The sequence below is a fragment of the Haliotis cracherodii genome, unplaced genomic scaffold, assembly GCF_022045235.1.
Source record: "Haliotis cracherodii isolate W230 unplaced genomic scaffold, xgHalCrac1.p SCAF_23, whole genome shotgun sequence".
Lineage (NCBI taxonomy): Eukaryota > Metazoa > Mollusca > Gastropoda > Lepetellida > Haliotidae > Haliotis > Haliotis cracherodii.
Window position 1 is genome coordinate 13,801,810 of NW_027266279.1, and position 18,911 is coordinate 13,820,720.

The window sequence follows — 18,911 nt, forward strand, 5'->3', positions numbered from 1 at the left end:
AGCATTGTCGCCTGCTTCTGCTATCAAACTGACACAGTAAATGTGATGTATATTCGGAACAAATATGAAAAAATATATACTGGAATTCCAGATCAGCTTTTAAGTAACCAACATGAACCAACACAATTGAAGTAAATATTTATTTACTCGAACCTGTTTTTATTTTTTAAAACTTGAATCGTGAGAACAAACAAATATATATTTGAAATTGGACATTTATTTGGATTTTTTTGGGGTTACCGACCTGAATTTTTGGGGCAAATGTCTAAAAATAGTCAGAAAGAAAGTCAGGCTTCATATTGAAGGGACATTACTACAATATACATATTCGTTAATCCAGACAGTTGCGTAACTCACCTCTTTACACTTCGTCCAGGGTAGCACGGCCTGCATGGAGGAGAAGAAGTAGTAGAGGGTGTAGGCCATGATGACGTTGTAGTAGATGGCGACGTCGAGGGAGATGATCACCATGGCGATACCAATTCCTGCAATATGATTGGACCTTAGTTATCACGGCGTTGGAGTAGGTGGCACACTAAAGTTAACTGATGATAGGCAAGGCATGAACAATGGAGTATTTGGTCCACTGAACAGCTGATATATTTTTTATTTTGAAAGGTGTGAATCCTTTTAAGTATTTTTTTACAATGAGACTCAATTTACCATATTTAGCTGCACAAATACCCAATGAACAAAGTCTTCATGTGAAGGTAAACATGAACACATCTATTCATAAGTGCATTGTCAAGTAATTTAATAAATATAGAATACTAAACGAGCTCCCGTGTAATACCAATTTTATGAAACGAGTGAATAGTTGTGGTATCTGACGAGCGAAAGCGAGTCAGATACCAGAACTATTCACGAGTTTCATAAAATTGGTTTTACACGGGAGCGAGTTTAGTATTTTATTTATTACTGGCCATTTAAAACGTTTTTTGAATTATACTGTCGAGTGTGAATAGGCTGACACCTACACGATCCACGGCATAACACAATTGAGTTTAACATAATAATACGTCAAACACGTCAAAAGTTGAAACGTATGAATTTAATACCATACAACGGTCTACCTTTAGAATTCAGGCGTCCGTTCCACAAAATTATCGCAACTCACATACTTAAACGTAGACCAAGGACTGTCGTTGCGCTACAGCACGATCGCCTTGTGGAACGGGGCCTTGCACCTCAAAGTTTATAATCACGTCACAATACCCGACGAAATTTTGTTGCAAGATCCTTCGGCGATACAATGCCATGTGACGTCAGCCTAGCAACAAGGTTGCTGGGGTCATCAAGTGTGCTTAGCTCCTCTCAGTGATCTATCATCTCCACACGCAATGTCGTTGAATAAGCCAAGGTATGTTGAGAGCTTTCAATATTAACGTGTTCCGAGAGTACATAAGCACGCGTTTTGGTATTACACAATGTGTAATACAGCTGTATGTTTATTAAACGGGTGATCTCTTCACGGGCAAGTAATAAAGAATTGACTTTCACTTTGTGTGAGTTCATTGGAGTGAGGGCCAAACTGTATGAACGGTTATATCCCATTAGTTAGACGTCCCATTAGTTACTCTCCCAACACCCAACATTTCTCTCATCCTATTATACTGAATGGCCAAATATTATAAAATTTGTGAAACTCTTATCAACAACAAACACACAGGATCTAAAAAAATTATCGAGATTTATTGTAAAAATGTCCATTGGTATTAAAAAATGCTAGGTAATCACATGTTGTTATTAATTGCCATCTTGTCTGCTTTTTGTACATATGCATAATTATTTATTGTAATATGCTCTTGTACCACCTTTTGTGGTTTCTGAGAATAAACCGATTCTGATTCAGTTAGACGTCCCAATTGTTAGACATTTTTATTTAGGCAAAGAGGGAATATACCTACAGGTGTAATGGATCAGTCCTAACTAGATTAAAGTACTGCGTAGGGATAGGTGGCTCACAGTTTAGGGAGTATATATGTTACAATTTCGTTTAATTAACCTAAATTACCTTACTCTCAGCACAGGTTCAATAGGCATGAGATTAACTATGTAAACTATGGAGTAGCTTAATTGTCTTACTGTATGATCAGTTGAAGGAGATGAGTTAAGATTATCTACTTATCAAACAAATAAATATGATATTGGGGTACGTATCATTATCAGTATCGATATGACTGGTTTAAGGAAAGTAGAGTACATCACCTCTCGGCGTGGAAGTAAGCAGTTGATATTAGATGGATATATTTACAACAGAAACTGCGAGAGGCAAGCCTGCACACATTGGAGATGTGTCGTCAAGACGTGCAATGAGAAATGTACGACTGTCGGTGATAAATAAACTGTAACAGTTATCAAATGTAAAGTGTACATTACCAAAAACTGTCACAAAGTGTTGTTACAAACTGTATAAAATTAATCAAATGTAAAGTGTCATTAAATGTTAAGTATAATATTAAAGTATCTATTTAAAGCTGCTTTGCTTTGTTTGTCAGATCTTATCTGGACTATTCCATTTTAAAGTCTGAGGTAACAAGCATAAGGATTAGTGTGCACTCAACCGTTTAAAGTGTTATTATAAGCTGTCTAACTATAGGGACGTCTAACTAATGGGAGGACACCGTATGAACGTCGGAGCTTGCAGATCGTTTTTTATACAAAATATAAACATAATTCTAAAAACAAATTATTTTAAGATAGTTTCTTGGTGCCTATTAACAAAGATGATTCTCTCACCCTTAGCGCTGGGGTTCATCTCCCAGACGCCTGTGGGTCCTTTCCCCGAGAACTGCCCCATGACCAGCTCCATGAAGTACATGGGTTTCCCTATCAGCAGCTGCAGGACCAGATAGGCGATCAGGAAGGCGGCTAAAACAAAGGAGGAGAGAATGAGTGATTAGTGTTTAACGTTGCTTTGGTTGGTTGTTTAACGCCGCACACGGCAATATTCCAGGTATATGACGACTGCCTGTAAATAATCGAGTCTGGACCAGACCACGCAATTGGGATCGATGACATGCATCATCCAAGTGGGCGAGCCTGACCACCCGATCCCGTTAGTCGCCTTTTACAGTGTCCCCGCGTCACACTCCTCATCCTCAGACCCAAGACCCAGTTTCGATTCCCAACATGAGTACAATGTGTCAAGCCTAATTCTGGTGTTCCCGCTGTGATATTGCTGGAATATTGCTAGAAGTGGCGTAATGGGGCATTTACACAGGATGGCGACCTTCGTGCCTCCTGTGTGCGACCATAAAATCTGCCAGGTCGTCTTAAAGGAGGCAGAATGCCTAGGTCGTTCCAAGGTGGTACACAGGATTTTCAGACATTGCCATGGACGCCATGGTCGCCGTGAATTTTTGAACATGTTGAACATGTTCGCCGAGGAGGTTGGTTGTTCAAAGGTGGCTCAAAGGAAGCAGAAGGGAGGCACAACCATTGCCGTTGTTGCAGAATGAAGGCACAGTGGTCGCCCAGTTGCCGCCAGTTAATTTTTCCCGTCAATCTGGGTGATGCTTCTGCCCAACTTGTGCCTCCTTTGGGCGACCAACAGCGTCCACTGAACGATGCCTCCATTCGGCGAGCACGGCAACCCTTGAGACACCATGGCAATGCTTCTGCCTCTTTTCTGCCTACTTTGAGCTACATGTAATGCTTCCTCAACCTGCCTATAAAAGAGAGGGCTTGTATCTGCAGTGTTCCATTGTGATTGCAGACGCTGAACAACTCCTGGAGCAGTTACATAGAAACATGATTTTCTGGGTTTAGGTTTGTTGGTTGATTTGTTGTTTAACGCCGCACTCAGAAATATTCCAGCTATATGAAGGCAGTCTGTAAATAATCGAGTCTGGACCAGATAACCCAGTGATTGATATCATGAGCATCGATCCACGCAATTGGGATGATGACATGTATCAACCAAGTCAGCGAGCCTGACCATCCGATCCCGTTAGTCGCCTTTTACGACAAGCATAGTCACCTTTTACGGCATGGGTTGCTGAAGACCTATTCTACCCTGGATCTTCACGGGTCTGGGTTTAGGAGACCATTGAACGTCCTGGCCAGATTTTGATCGCTCAAGGTGGCACAAAGGTTGCACAAAGGCTTTAAACTCTACAAACTCACTCAATCTCCGACGACGACAATGGCAACATCAGACTCACCCCCGCCATTTTTGTAAGCCAGGTAGGGGAACCTCCAGACGTTGCCCAGCCCCACCGACAGTCCGATACAGGATAGAACGAACTCCGCCTTGCTTCCCCATTGACCTCTCTCCTCCACGTCTGGTGCCGTCTGGTTCCGTTCATCGTTATGACTCTGGTAGGCGTCCGCTGACCGGGCGCTCACATCCTGAAAGGTAAGGAATCTTTGAATTATGGTTGCCTAAATACATGGGCGGGGTTAGTGTGAGTGAATGTTGTATAGAGCCGCATCCAGAACCATTCAAGCTACAAGTATAACACAGCTACCTCTTAATAACGAGGGGCGGTCGGGTAGCCTTGTGGTTAAAGCGTTCTCTCGTCACGCCGAAGAGTGAGTGAGTGAGTGACTGAGTGAGTGAGTGAGTTTGGTTTTATGCCGCTTTTAGCAATATTCCAGCAATATCACGGCGGGGGACACCAGAAATGGGCTTCATACATTGTACCCATGTCAGGAATCGAACCCGGGTCTTCGGCGTCACGAGCGAACGCTTTAACCACTAGGCTACCCGACCGCCCCATCACGCCGAAGACCCAGGTTCGATTCCAGACCATACCATACTCACTCACTCACTCTTAATATCGAGTCAACAAAATCCAGTGGCTGATAGTATAACCAACGACCAACGTCATCGGGGCAAAATGACACCCACGCTTGACCACCCAATCCACTCGGGTATATTGTTATTCCGGACACTGCGCTAACCGGACAATTACTGTTATCAACTTCAACGCGCATACCAATAACTCGGTGGCGTTGATTTTTCATCTGGGGGCACGGGTGGCCCAGTCGTCTAGGAAAAGGAAAAGCGTCAGTCGTTACAGGATCCATTGATCACGTGTTCGACTCCAAGTGTTGTCCCTAAATCGTTCTAAGTCTGCCAGGGGGCACGGGTGGCGCCGCGATTCGCTGTGCAGAATTGCGTCCCTTGGGTACGCCAGAAACCTATGAATCCCGGTTCGCCCCGATTATGTAACTAGGTTTGTCAGCACCATACCCGTGCTCGTGGGTTTCTCCCCGAAGTGGTAAACGTCCGAGACCTGCATCACTTCGGGCTTTCCTCCAACATTAAGCTGACACGCCGTGATATAACTGGAATACTGTTAAAAGCGGTTTAAACCCAACTCACTCACTCACTCACTCACTGATTCTTCACCCAGACATGCTAATGTGGAAGATTTGAGTGGACCAGATAGCAGCTGGATTAACGGGGCGTATATGTATACCTTGAACATATTTCCACCATGAATGACCTCTTACGTAGGAAAAAATATAATCATTAAGGTCACAGTTCATAAACAGACAATATAAAAACCTCAACGCCAGAGAATAATAAGTTTCTGTTTTCTGCCGAAACACTTTCCATTGGGCGTTAAAGGTAACATCGCCATGAAAATTTATAGGAATGTCTTACTTTATGGAGTGGACGGCGCCATTGTTATTGGTTTATTGGGCAAGGTCTTCAAATTATTTGTATTTCTGAGAACACTTCTTTTGGTGAGGTGAGGTGAAATGGGGTATTTAGGAATTGTAATTCACAGGAATAGAAAACTAGTATCAAGTCTTAAGTCCCTCAGTGATAATGCTTTGAAAGCAATGTTTTGCCTGATAAAAAAATCAAGAAATTTAAATTTACCTATGGACTGTGTATTATCAGCTTTTGATACGATGGTATTACCAATATTAACTTATGGTTCAGAAATCTGGGGCTTTGAAAATTTAGAAATTATAGAAAGAATACACCTCAAATTCCTCAGACTTATCACAGGATTAAGAAATTCAACTCCTCGTTATATGATATATGGCGAATTAGGTAGGCTACCATTAAGAATAATAATTTGTAAACGAATGATATCTTTCTGGCACAAATTAACATATCAAACTGGTGTGTATAAACTTTCACAGCTGTTATATCAATATCTGTCAAATAACGGGAACAAGACTATTGCATCAACAGATCCCTGGGTTAGATGTGTTATGGATATACTAGACAGTATTGGATTATCTTATGTATTTAACAATCCGTCAATTTGCACATCAAAGTGGCTAGTGTCAGAAGTAGAGCAAATACTTAAAGATCACTTTTTCAAGAAAAGGAGAAGTGATGTTAATTCTAGTTCTAAAGGCTTATACTATAAACATTTAAAGGACACTCCGGTTCTCGATAAATATCTTCTATTGCCAAAACGAATAGCAATTCCAATACTACGATTTCGAACCTGTAATCATAATTTACCTAATGAGACTGGCCGATGGAAAAATATTCCAAAGGAAAATAGAACTTGTAAATTATGTAATTCCCCATCTATTGCTGATGAATTTCACTACTTATTCAGATGTAATTATTTTAAAAGAGAGAGGCGAACATTTCTCTCATCCTATTATACTGAATGGCCAAATATTATAAAATGTGTGAAACTCTTATCAACAACAAACACACAGGATCTAAAATTTTAATCGAGATTTATTGTAAAAATGTCCATTAGTATTAAAAATGCTAGGTAATCACATGTTGTTATTAATTGCCATCTTGTCTGCTTTTTGTACATATGTATAATTATTTATTGTAATATGCTCTTGTTCCACCTTTTGTGGTTTCTGAGAATAAACTGATTCTGGTTATGATTTTGGTATGACGCGGCTGGGGATCGAACCCCGGACCTTCCGCTCTCCAGGCGGACGCTCTACCATTAGACCACGGAGGCGGTCCTTCTTTAGAACATAACACGTTCACAAGTGTTTGGATTAGTGATGTTGTATGACATTTTGGTAATAGTCCACAATTCATGACACGGCTTTCCAATAAGGGCGTCACATAATGTTTACATGTGATAGAATCTTAGCCACTCCCGTGAGGAAGGAAGTCTTTTACCACTAGGCTACCCCATGTTGACACAAACATGGTAAACTAAATAAATTTAAAAAACAACAACAAAGTGACAACTGGTTTTGCGGATAGGCGACGGCAGAGAGTTGCATGGTCCAGACACCAGTGTTTTTTTGTGTTCTGTTTTGTTTTGTTTGTTACAAACATGAGATACATGCATTTAGGGGTGCTCTTAGTTTTTTGTTTGTTTGTTTGTTGCCGCACTCAGCAATATTCCAAACTTTATGACGGCGGTCTGTAAATAATCGAGTCTATGCCAGACAATCCAGTGATTGACATCATAAGCATCGATCCACGCAAATGGTGCACGATGACATGCATCAACCAAGTCAGCGAGCCTGACTACCCGACCCCGTCGCCTTTCACCTTAAGCAAGAGTTGCTGTAGACCTATTCTACCCCGGGTGTTCACGGGTGGACGGAAAATGACAAGAAAAGTTTGAGTATCACTTGATTTTGGTTGAAAGACAATTTTTAAAATGCATCGGCAATTGTCAATACCAGTGATAAGAAAACAAATGCACATAAACATATTTGTAAAAAATGTTGTTTTAATCCTTCTGCTTTCTACAAACATAAACAAGGCCTCACTTGATGTAATGTCGTATTTTTACTGGTTTTGCACACTGTCCAAGGTTACGCTGTTTTCATAAACACTTCAAACTTCAGTGCACACAAACCTAAATCCAAAACGAAAATGAAAAAAGCAAAAACCTTATCAAACACAAGATACAAAACGCAAATAGGACATGAGACGTGTATGCGGCAAATTGTTGTTACAGCACATTTAATGGGACTCGCATGACTGGCGTAATGAAACACGTCTATTGAAACGCAACACCCCTCAGAAGGGCTGAGCGTTCAGTGACGCTTCCATTATGCGTCAGTACTTTAAAGTACTCCTCAGGGCTGCACTTACAAAGCTATCTTAGCGCTAATACCCTCGTCCTTGTGTAACTCCCATATTGCACCATAGCAAGTGTGGCAGCCATCTTTGCTCGTTCAATCTCCACATTAGTACAATTTGTGAAGCCCATTCTTGAGTATCCTGCCGTGTTACGCAAAGAATATTGCTAAAAGCTGCGTAAAATACAAATCACTTATTAAACTCACCTAAAGCCCTATCTGAGTTGTTATGCTAAACTTGTTTTGTGGAACGGGGCCCCGGAATATCAAAATTGTTCTCATGTTTTGCCCATGGTCGAAGACGAAGCCGCCTTTGTGACGTCATCCCGATAATGTATTCATTTGTCAATTGCACATCCAAATATCACGTGCTGCATGAGCTGCACGTGCAGAGCATATTATAAAACATAACTCGAGACGCCTTAAACCCCATGTACTCCGAGTGATCCTGCTACAACGAATTTATCTTTCCGACATGTGTTAATATGACATTGTAAAATAAATCAAATAAATTCCAAATTGATAGAAAAGAGCTGCTTGATTGAGCTGAGGTTAACTTGTGTTATGTCACGTGACTTCCACTGACTCGGGAAAAGCGTGCGGCTGTTTGCTTTGAAGCGGGATTTCTGCCTCTCAGAAAAACACATGCAGTCTGCAGTGAGAAATGTATGACCCTTCAAGGCAGGTAACACGGCATTTTATCAAGATCACGTGGACCAATCAGATCTCATTATTCTGACATTGAAGTGTGATAATTATTATCATGGTGCCTTCAGTGCATTTATCGGCGAATTTATTTATAACACTGATCAAATGACGAGCTTTTATTGGACGAGCGGCTTTAGAAGCGCGGTAGATAACAATTACCGTATATTCATATTTCTTTTACCTTAAGTAAAACGTCGTGTACTATGTCGAAATATCGAGAGTTGAATCTGCTTGTTAAAAGTACATTGTGGAATAACGTTTAACGTCGTTTTGAACAGAACATCGTTTTACCACGGTTTAATGTGGAAGCCATAAGTGATTTTGGAACAGAATATTTTTCGGCCACTGTTGCAAAATATATTCATAAACAATCAGTAATTGTAAACTTACTTACTTTGAGGGCCATTTGTTTGTATTTGTAATTTCAAGGTGTTATGTTGAAATTTCATGATAATAAGTTGAAATTTTAAGATAATAACTTGAAGTTCAACTTAGTATCTTGAAATTTTAAGATAATAACTTGAAGTTCAACTTAGTATCTTGAAATTTTAAGATAATAAGTTAAAATTTCAAGTTAAAAAGTTATCATCATCAAGATTAACAAGATCATTATCTTGAAATTTCATCTTAGTATGTATCTTGAAACTTTAACTTAGTATCTTGAAATTTTAACAAAACATCTTGAAATTTCAACTTAGTATCTTGAAATTTCAAGAAAAATAAATAAATAAATATATGGCCCTGAAAGGCCTCCGTAGTAAAATATGAATGACTGATTGAAAAATATATTCATAACAAAAAGATTTGATAACATACCATCGCCATCTTCTGTCTCATAGTGACTGTCACACAGCTGTCAGCGACTGTGAGTGGTCTGTGTCAGACTGGGGACAAACCTCGCGGACAATCCCTACAGTGACGAGCATGTGTTTGTCGAGTCGTGGTTAGTTTGACGAGTCGTTAAGACAGACATACCATTAATTCCTGTGCCCGTTCCTGGCTGGCGTCCTAAGTGCGATGCTTCCGTGATCTATGCAAATTTCTGTTTATTTTGGTTTAGTTTCGTAGTCTCTGTTTAGCAATTGACCCATTGTAGTGTTTTGTATTTAGCAAGGGCTGGAGCCGTTTAATTTCGGGGCCCACTTTGTGCTGTGCGTGAAGAGGTTTGGTTTTGAACTGTTGACGGATTTTGAAGGCACGAAAAGTTATTAGCTCTTTCATTATACAATGCGTGTGTAAGTCATTTTTATCATACCGGCCCTTTCCAGGGATGTAACTAGTTGTCAAACTTTCTATCTGCATGAAAATTATCATTAACCATTGTTATTCATTTCTCCTAGTAGGGGTCGAGTCGGGATGCAGTGATAAGAGGAGACCAGTGAAGATCAGGGGTAGAATAGGTCTTCAGCAACCCAGGCTCAGCAACCAAAGCGACTATGCTTGTCGTAAGAGTAAATGAGTGAGTTTGGTTTAACGCCGCTTTTAACAGTATTCCAGTTATATCGCGGCGTGTCAGCTTAATGTGGGAGGATTCGAACCCACAGCGACTAACGGGATCGGGTGGTCTGGCTCGCTGACTTGGCTGATGCATGTCATCGTATCCAAATTGGCTGGATCGATGCTCATGATGTCAATCACTGGATTAGGAGGTCCAGATTCGATTATTTACAGACCGCTGTCATGTAGCTCGAATATTGCCGAGTACGGCGTTAAACAACAAACAAACAAAAACATAAATGAAAACTAGACTTTGTTCATTTCAAAACATGCATCCTTGGACTTAAAGCAACGTGTAATGTACACGTAGGGCTAAGCTGTGTCGAAAGGCCAAATATTTTTCAGGAAGCATTTGTTTAATATTTGAACACGAGCAAGTCTTTGACTCAAGCTGACTTTCTTTTGGGGTGTTCATAAACACAATACAAACATATGGTCGCGGACTTACAGTTGTAGGGTTTTTCTTGTATTTTAGCCACACGTATTTACTTGAAGCGTAACAAATATACGTACAACAATTTTGTTGTCAATAATGTCTGATATACTTCAAACCATTATTAAAAAAATTCCGAAACTTTAAAATTGGAAATTTCCAGTAAGCAAATAAGCGCCCTTATCCTACCTCGTCTTTTAAATAATCTCTGAATGATAACATCGTGAGGAACTTTTGGAAGATTCATTCATGCCTTTGGGGCACAAAGAAATACCAAGTCACAGATCCTGATCACCGGAACTCATTTAATCCACAGTAATACAGGGATGGGGGCCTTTCCTAACCCGGGAACAACAGACACATCACGTCTCCATGAGTGAGTGAGCTGGGTTTAACGCCGCTTTTAACAGTATTACAGTTATATCGCGGCGTGTCAGCTTAATGTGGGAGGAAAGCCTGAAGTGATGCAAGTCTCAGACGTTTACCACTTCGGTGAAACCCACGAGCACGGGTATGGTGCTGACAAACCTAGAAACGTATTCGGGGCGAACCGGGATTCGAACCCACAATCATAGGTTTCTGGCGTGCCCAAGGGACGCAACTCTGCACAGCGAATCGCGGCGCCTTAGACGACTGGGCCACCCGCGCTCCCCACGTTTCCAAGAGCTACAGTATGTAAATATACTCGAGTATCTACATTAACAGATTTACATGGGCGCAAAAGGATATAAAAAGTACATGGATGGTCACTGACAATCAATGATGACACCAAGTGTTTGCATATAAATGTAGTGCTGTTTGTTCCCTAACACCGCAGCCATTTCTCGAGTCCCCCCAACCGTGACGTTGTGATTTGTGTAAGCGATCTCATGGGAACATCTTCGTTTTACTTGTTAACAACACACTGGTCGACGGTTCATTTTTAAACTCACGGTCACTGATACGTTTCATTGACGTTCCAGATTAACGCCTGTACGCTTAAAGTATCGACAGCGACGTTACGTTTGACCTCTGATTTAGTGTAGGGGATCCCAGGGAACACTCACGTCCTACATGTATGCTACACATACAAATGGCGTATTTGCTGTGACAAACGTGTTATTAGCTGTGCCGTTTGAGTGCAGTACTCCAAATCGCCGGAGATTCCCCAACGCCCATCGGTTGAGGTCAACGATACATGACGTATGTTTACTATGCTTTATGATAATTTATATTCCGCATTTTATTGTAAAACCGTACTTAATAAACTTACAGGTTTACAGGTATAATAATGACAATTATGTTTGCACTTATATAGAGAAGAAATGTTAGTGATTTTCCTAACATCATCTCTGGATCGCTCCCATCCCCATCCCTCCCCGCATCTCTAGGTCGTTCCCACCCCCACCCCCATCTCTGTGTCACTCCCACCCCCACCTCTCTCCCCCATCTCTGTGTCACTCCCACCCCCACCTCTCTCCCCATCTCTGGGTCGCTCCCACCCCCACCTCTCTCCCCCATCTCTGGGTCGCTCCCACCTCCACCTCTCTCCCCCATCTCTGTCACTCCCACCCCCACCTCTCTTCCCATCTTTTGGTCGCTCCCACCTCCACCTCTCTCCCCCATCTCTGTCACTCCCACCTCCATCTCTCTTCCCATCTCTGGTCACTCCCACCCCCACCCCTCTTCCCATCTCTGGGTCGCTCCCACCCCCACCTCTCTTCCCATCTCTGGGTCGCTCCCACCCCCACCTCTCTCCCCCATCTCTGGGTCGCTCCCACCTCCACCTCTCTCCCCCATCTCTGTCACTCCCACCTCCATCTCTCTTCCCATCTCTGGTCACTCCCACCCCCACCCCTCTTCCCATCTCTGGGTCGCTCCCACCCCCACCTCTCTCCCCATCTCTGGGTCGCTCCCACCCCCACCTCTCTCCCCCATCTCTGGGTCGCTCCCACCTCCACCTCTCTCCCCCATCTCTGTCACTCCCACCTCCATCTCTCTTCCCATCTTTTGGTCGCTCCCACCCCCACCCCTCTTCCCATCTCTGGTCACTCCCACCTCCATCTCTCTTCCCATCTCTGGTCACTCCCACCCCCACCCCTCTTCCCATCTCTGGTCACTCCCACCTCCATCTCTCTTCCCATCTCTGGTCACTCCCACCTCCATCTCTCTTCCCATCTCTGGTCACTCCCACCCCCACCCCTCTTCCCATCTCTGGTCACTCCCACCTCCATCTCTCTTCCCATCTCTGGTCACTCCCACCTCCATCTCTCTTCCCATCTCTGGTCACTCCCACCCCCACCCCTCTTCCCATCTCTGGTCACTCCCACCCCCACCCCTCTTCCCATCTCTGGTCACTCCCACACCAACCCCTCTTCCCATCTCTGGTCACTCCCACACCAACCCCTCTTCCCATCTCTGGGTCACTCCCACCCCAACCCCTCTTCCCATCTCTGGTCACTCCCACCCCAACCCCTCTTCCCATCTCTGGTCACTCCCACACCAACCCCTCTTCCCATCTCTGGTCACTCCCACACCAACCCCTCTTCCCATCTCTGGGTCACTCCCACCCCAACCCCTCTTCCCATCTCTGGTCACTCCCACACCAACCCCTCTTCCCATCACTGGTCACTCCCACACCAACCCCTCTTCCCATCTCTGGTCACTCCCACCCCAACCCCTCTTCCCATTTCTGGTCACTCCCACACCAACCCCTCTTCCCATCTCTGGTCACTCCCACCCCAACCCCTCTTCCCATCTCTGGTCACTCCCACACCAACCCCTCTTCCCATCTCTGGTCACTCCCACACCAACCCCTCTTCCCATCTCTGGGTCGCTCCCAATGTAGTCTGACAATGAACTCCGCTTTACAAGAGATTTCTTATGGTTATAGAAAGGTTTGTGTCGCTTTTATTGCCATCTTGTCGAGCGTACGGAAATGAGCTATTGAGGACATCCATACACGTATGCCATCTTGAGAGTGTGTGCCCGGGATCGTTGTTATGTTTCACTACAGTGGCAAAGTAATAAAATATATGGACCGATATTCCAGTACAACCCACCACTCATTAACCGCGCCCAAATTGTATTGTCACCTTCACAACTCATATCTTGCAACGACCGAGAAAGGAACAAGGGCGATATAGTGTTTAAACATATTTCAGATTCTTTCGGGCGATACAGATCTTCACGAATGAGTGAGTAATGTTCAAGCAAGTCGGGGACATCATATTGTTCCAAGGTGGGGAATCGAACACAGTTTTAGGAGTGGTGAACCAACGCCTTGACCTATAGATTACCTCCCCTTTGTCAAGTTCATTATAAGATTCTAAGACTCCTGTTTTAACTACCTTTCGCGCGCAATGGAATCTGTTTCGGTTGATGATTGAGACTAGTTATTCTCTTGTGCTGACGTTTTATATTTTTAAACTCTCAGGAAAAATGACATTGTTGGTAAAAACATAGTTAATGATAATTATTGCTGTCATATTGAACACGAATTCAAAGAGCAGTTTGTGATCGAAATAGAAGGGTAGCAATGTAAGTTCAGTGGCACCTCGTTAACAAAATTCAGAGTAGTTCGTCTTATCCGCAGTTCGTGACAAGCGTACTGTCCATATCAAAGGTTAAACATAGTACCGATACAGATTGTTCTGGGCCGTAAATCGTCTCAAAGCGACATTTTATTTGGTTTGTTTGTTTGTTGTTTAACTCCGCACTCAGCAATATTCCAGCTGTATGACGGTGGTCTGTAAATAATAATCGAGTCTGGACCAGATAATACAGTGATTGACAATATGAGCATTGATCTACGCAATTGGGATCGATGACATGCATCAACCAAGTCAGCGAGTCTGACCACCCGATCCCGTTAGTCGCCTTTTACGACAAACATAGTCGCCTTTCTTTGAGTTAATGAAGTTTCATTGTATAAAGTCTCACACAAACCTACTGCATTTGTGGTGAGAAGCTAAAGGCATATTCTGCTAATAATATACAATAATAATACATTCATGATAATATACAGGCACTTGTAAATAGATAATAAAGACCTGTAAACATTTCTATCTATAATAAAAATTATCAACAAAAGCGGATCCAGAAAATTGGTACAAGGGTGCGCAACCAACCGCCTCTTCATTTTCCACAATTTTACAAAAAAAAATCGCTCTATATCATAATTAAGTGCATCCTCTATTTCGTTTCCAAAATACTGAATCCGCTTGCACATTACTAGTATCACGATTAAATGAATCAATAATGAAACCTATCAATGATCTATGCCATATTCAAGTTCAACATTCCGGCCATTTTACAGTTTTCAAGTCTATGCGTGCAGGAATATAGGAAAACATTAATAAAAAATGCATGAAATGATTTACCTTCATTTTTCAACTACAAAACGACGCAGACACTTTCCAACAACCAGCAGCAACAATACCCGGCCCCACCGCCTTGGTAACACAAAAAGAAACCCGTTTTTTTTCAGCACGGTGACCGCTGAGATGTTTACTATCCAGGGCCCATGTTAACCAGGGCAGTTCTGCACGCTCTGCCAGTTCTTTTCATTTCGCGCCCACATAAGGCGAGTCCCTGACCACGTGCTTTAAAAGTGACTTTATACACCGATTGATTTAACTCTGTAACCGTCAATTTCGGTTTTGTGCTTTTAAATTGTGTCTGCTAAGCCGGATTGTTATGCTTTTCGCGGGCGATGGCATGCGTGTCGCGCTATATGAAGGTGTTTGAGTCATACATAAAAAACATTTATAGATTCTGAAGCTTCATCGGTGATCGGGTCTTCTAAAACTTAACTCAGTCTACCATTTGACTAATGTAATGGATAATGATATTTATTTAGAACACAATTATCAAACGATAGCTGCCAAATCACAATATGCATTAATGGGATACACTGGCATAGCCGCGCACACAGAAGGATGTAGGGTTTGGCCTTCAGATACCAGGTGTACAAGTGTATATGAGTTGTGCAATAGCTGTTTGTCTCTCTTCATTAAACAAAGAATTGAAATGACCGTTCTTGGTAAACTCTGAATAATGTCAATGTGGCAATCACGAGTGAGTAAGGGAGTGTGTGAGTTGGGTTTAACGCCGCTTTTAACAGTATTCCAGTTATATCACGGCGTGTCAGCTTTATGGCGGTCTGTAAATAATCGAGTCTGGACCACACAATCCAGTGATTGATATCATCAGCATCGATCTACGCAATTTGGATACGATGACATGCATCAACCAAGTCAGCGAGCCTGACCACCCCATCCCGTTAGACGCCTCTTACGACAAGCATAGTCGCCTTTTACGGCAAGCATGGGTTGCTGAAGACGTATTCTCCGCCGGATCTTCACGGGTGTATGTTCCATGTATAATCGCAGGAAGCTTTTCACCTGTAAAGTTACCTTAACCCTATCTTGGTCGTTTTGTCCTTTTATTGTGATATTGGAAATATGCATCTTTTAATTTCCCACTCTTATGTCAAATTGTAATACATTGTGTCAATCATTGCTTCGTAGAGCAACCTAACTTTGCATTTGCATCCAAGTATAGCACATCTGGTGCTCTAATGTATTCAATGTATATTTATAAAATATGTTTTTGTTTATTTGGAATTTACTCGCTTTCATGAGTCTCATAGGTTCTTAAGTGAAAAATACTTCTTATAATATACATTTAGCAATATTGTATCACATAATTTTCTCCGTTGGGACCCTGCTAGCCTGCTCTCTAAATCCGAATGTTACCTTATCCAATGTTACCAATGTCCAGTGTTATCTTATCTAGCATAACAAACGCAACATTCGCTAAAGCATTAGCTATTCTGAATGACAGTGCAGTGATGGAAGTCTCCAGTTGAAGGCAGTATGTCACTGATCCGTGATCACTCAAATGTTATCAATTTCCCTCATTTCTGAAGTTAAGTGAGTGAGTGAGTATGGTTTTACGCCATCTTTAGCAATATTCCGGCAATATCACGGCAGGGGACACCAGAAATGGGCTTCACACATTGTACCCATGTCGGGAATCGAACCCGGGTCTTCGGCGTGACGAGCTAACGCTTTAACCACTAGGCTACCCGACCGCCCCCTGAAGTTAAAGCATGTACAATGTGTCAATAAGTGGTGGGTGGTGAGTTAGGTAGAGAGGGTTTGGATCGACTCACAGACATGTCACTTCGCATGGCCCCATTTCTGTTATCCCCAGCAAGCTGTCTACACAATGAGGTTAAACCGTCTCAGTAGGTAACTTTCGTATCCCAATCGATGCTCATGGTGTCGATCACTGGATTGTCTCGTCTAGACTCGATTATTTACAGACCACCGTCATATTGCTGAGTGCTGCAATGTCTTTTGAAAGGTATAGAAAAGACGCCCTGTCTGTGATGTCACGTGACTGACCGTGCAGTAAATCTATTTTTATTTTGCCTGTCATGAAAGGGCTTGAAATCAGGTGACGGTAACAAGATGGCGCCTGACTGACTCGTCCCGCTTGGCAAGGCATTATCACGATTGAATTGACAACACCATTTGACTTTCAAATTGTAAACAGAAATAAATGTTCTCAAAGGTAAGGCTTTAATTTGGTATGGTGCGATTGTTATTAGACATGTCATAAGAAATACTTCATCGTGGCTCGAAAACACAACGCGAGGATAGATGACTCCAAACATTCTTTTACAACGCTTGCTTATGAATAATACATATTCCTTACACATACACTTGCTCTGAAACATATTCTGGTCCCCGTGACTCACATTGTCATGGCTGGACAAACATCTTGCCTTGGGCGGTTACTTATCTCACAGTCATTAGAGACTTGTTGATTATCTAAACAGGATCGAGTGAAAGCACAACGGGGTCACCCCAACATAGCGTGGAGATACTAGAATCCCATAACGTTTAACACTTGTTGCAGTTTGTAGGTTTCAGTAGAGTATTATCGGAACACCGTGGGCTGCTGTATAACCTGTTACATAGGAACAGGTCTGTCTGATACGAGTGGATGTGGCTTTGAACGACGTGTTCAATAACAAGCAATTTGTATGGCTAACAACTATGGGTGATATAGGACTTGTCCTCCTAGACTATTTACGTAGAAGCTGTAGAAAAATTAAAGTTCATTAATTATCAAAATGAAAAACATAGACTGTATGATGGTTGTCACAAACTTTATATCGTCAGATTGTATTAATAACATGTACCTTCTCAAATGTTTCAAATTATTCTAATAAATTGTATATTCCAGATCAGAATATGTCCCCAGTATCTCATTGTCGCAAGACCCGTGAAGATCCGGGGTTGAATAGGTCTTCAGCAACCCATGCTTGCCGTAAAAAGCGACTATGCTTGTCGTAACGGGATCGGGTGGTCTGACCCCAAGCCACCACTGCTGTGAAATACAACGGACTCAGATCTAAACCAGATCGTTTCAACGCATTGATACAGCTGATATTGTTTTGAGTGTGTGAGTGAGTATGGTTTTACGACGCTTTTAGCAATTTTTCAGCAACATCAGTGAGTGAGTTGGGTTTAAGTATGTTCAAGGTATACATTTACGCCTCGTTAATCCAGCTGATATGTGTTCCACTCAAATCGTCCACATTAGCATGTCTGGGTGAAGAATTAGTGAGTGAGTGAGTTTGGTTTAACACCGGTTTTATCAGTATTCCAGTTATATCACGGCGTGTGAGCTTAATGTGGGAGGAAAGCCCGAAGTGATGCAGATCTCTGACGTTTACCACTTCGGTGAAACCCACGAGCAAGGGTATGGTGCTGATAAAACCTAGAAACATAATCGGGGCGAACCGGGATTCGAACCCAAAATCATAGGTTTCTGGCGTGAAGAAGGGACGCAACTCTGCACAGCGAATCGCGGCGCCTTGGAGCTTGAGCCACCCGTGCCCCCTAAAACATCACGGTGAGGGATAGAAATGGGAAAAGTGTTGATACATGTCTCGTATCCCGATTGCGTGGATCGATGCTCATGATGTCAGTCACTGGATTGTCTGGTCCAGACTCGATTATTTACAGACCGCCTGGAATATTGCTGAGTGCGGCGTTAAACAGCAAACACCCAACCAACCACACAAACATTGTTCAAGGAGCGTGTGCGTTTTGAATTATTTGCTTGCTTTTTATTGGCACTTTCTTTTGACGACGAGAGTCACGTAAACCAGTCATTCGGGTAACTGTGTTTTATTTGAAGTATTTGTTCTCATTCGATTTGCTTGGAAACCACCACACATTACGTATAAATGGCGTACCTAAGTCTGGGTAAACACATA

General features: G+C 42.5%; 1 protein-coding gene across 1 annotated transcript in view; it reads right to left on the reverse strand.

Moving 5' to 3' along the window:
* LOC139471578 (sodium- and chloride-dependent neutral and basic amino acid transporter B(0+)-like) overlaps positions 1-18,911 on the reverse strand; it is a 48,396-nt gene that overhangs the window by 13,540 nt on the left and 15,945 nt on the right. Inside the window, exons 2-4 of the mRNA XM_071253956.1 lie at positions 4,167-4,353; positions 2,740-2,871; positions 358-485 (exon numbers count right to left, since the gene is read on the reverse strand). Of these exons, the coding sequence (XP_071110057.1) occupies positions 358-485; positions 2,740-2,871; positions 4,167-4,353 (447 nt within the window). The remainder of the gene's footprint in view (positions 1-357; positions 486-2,739; positions 2,872-4,166; positions 4,354-18,911) is intronic.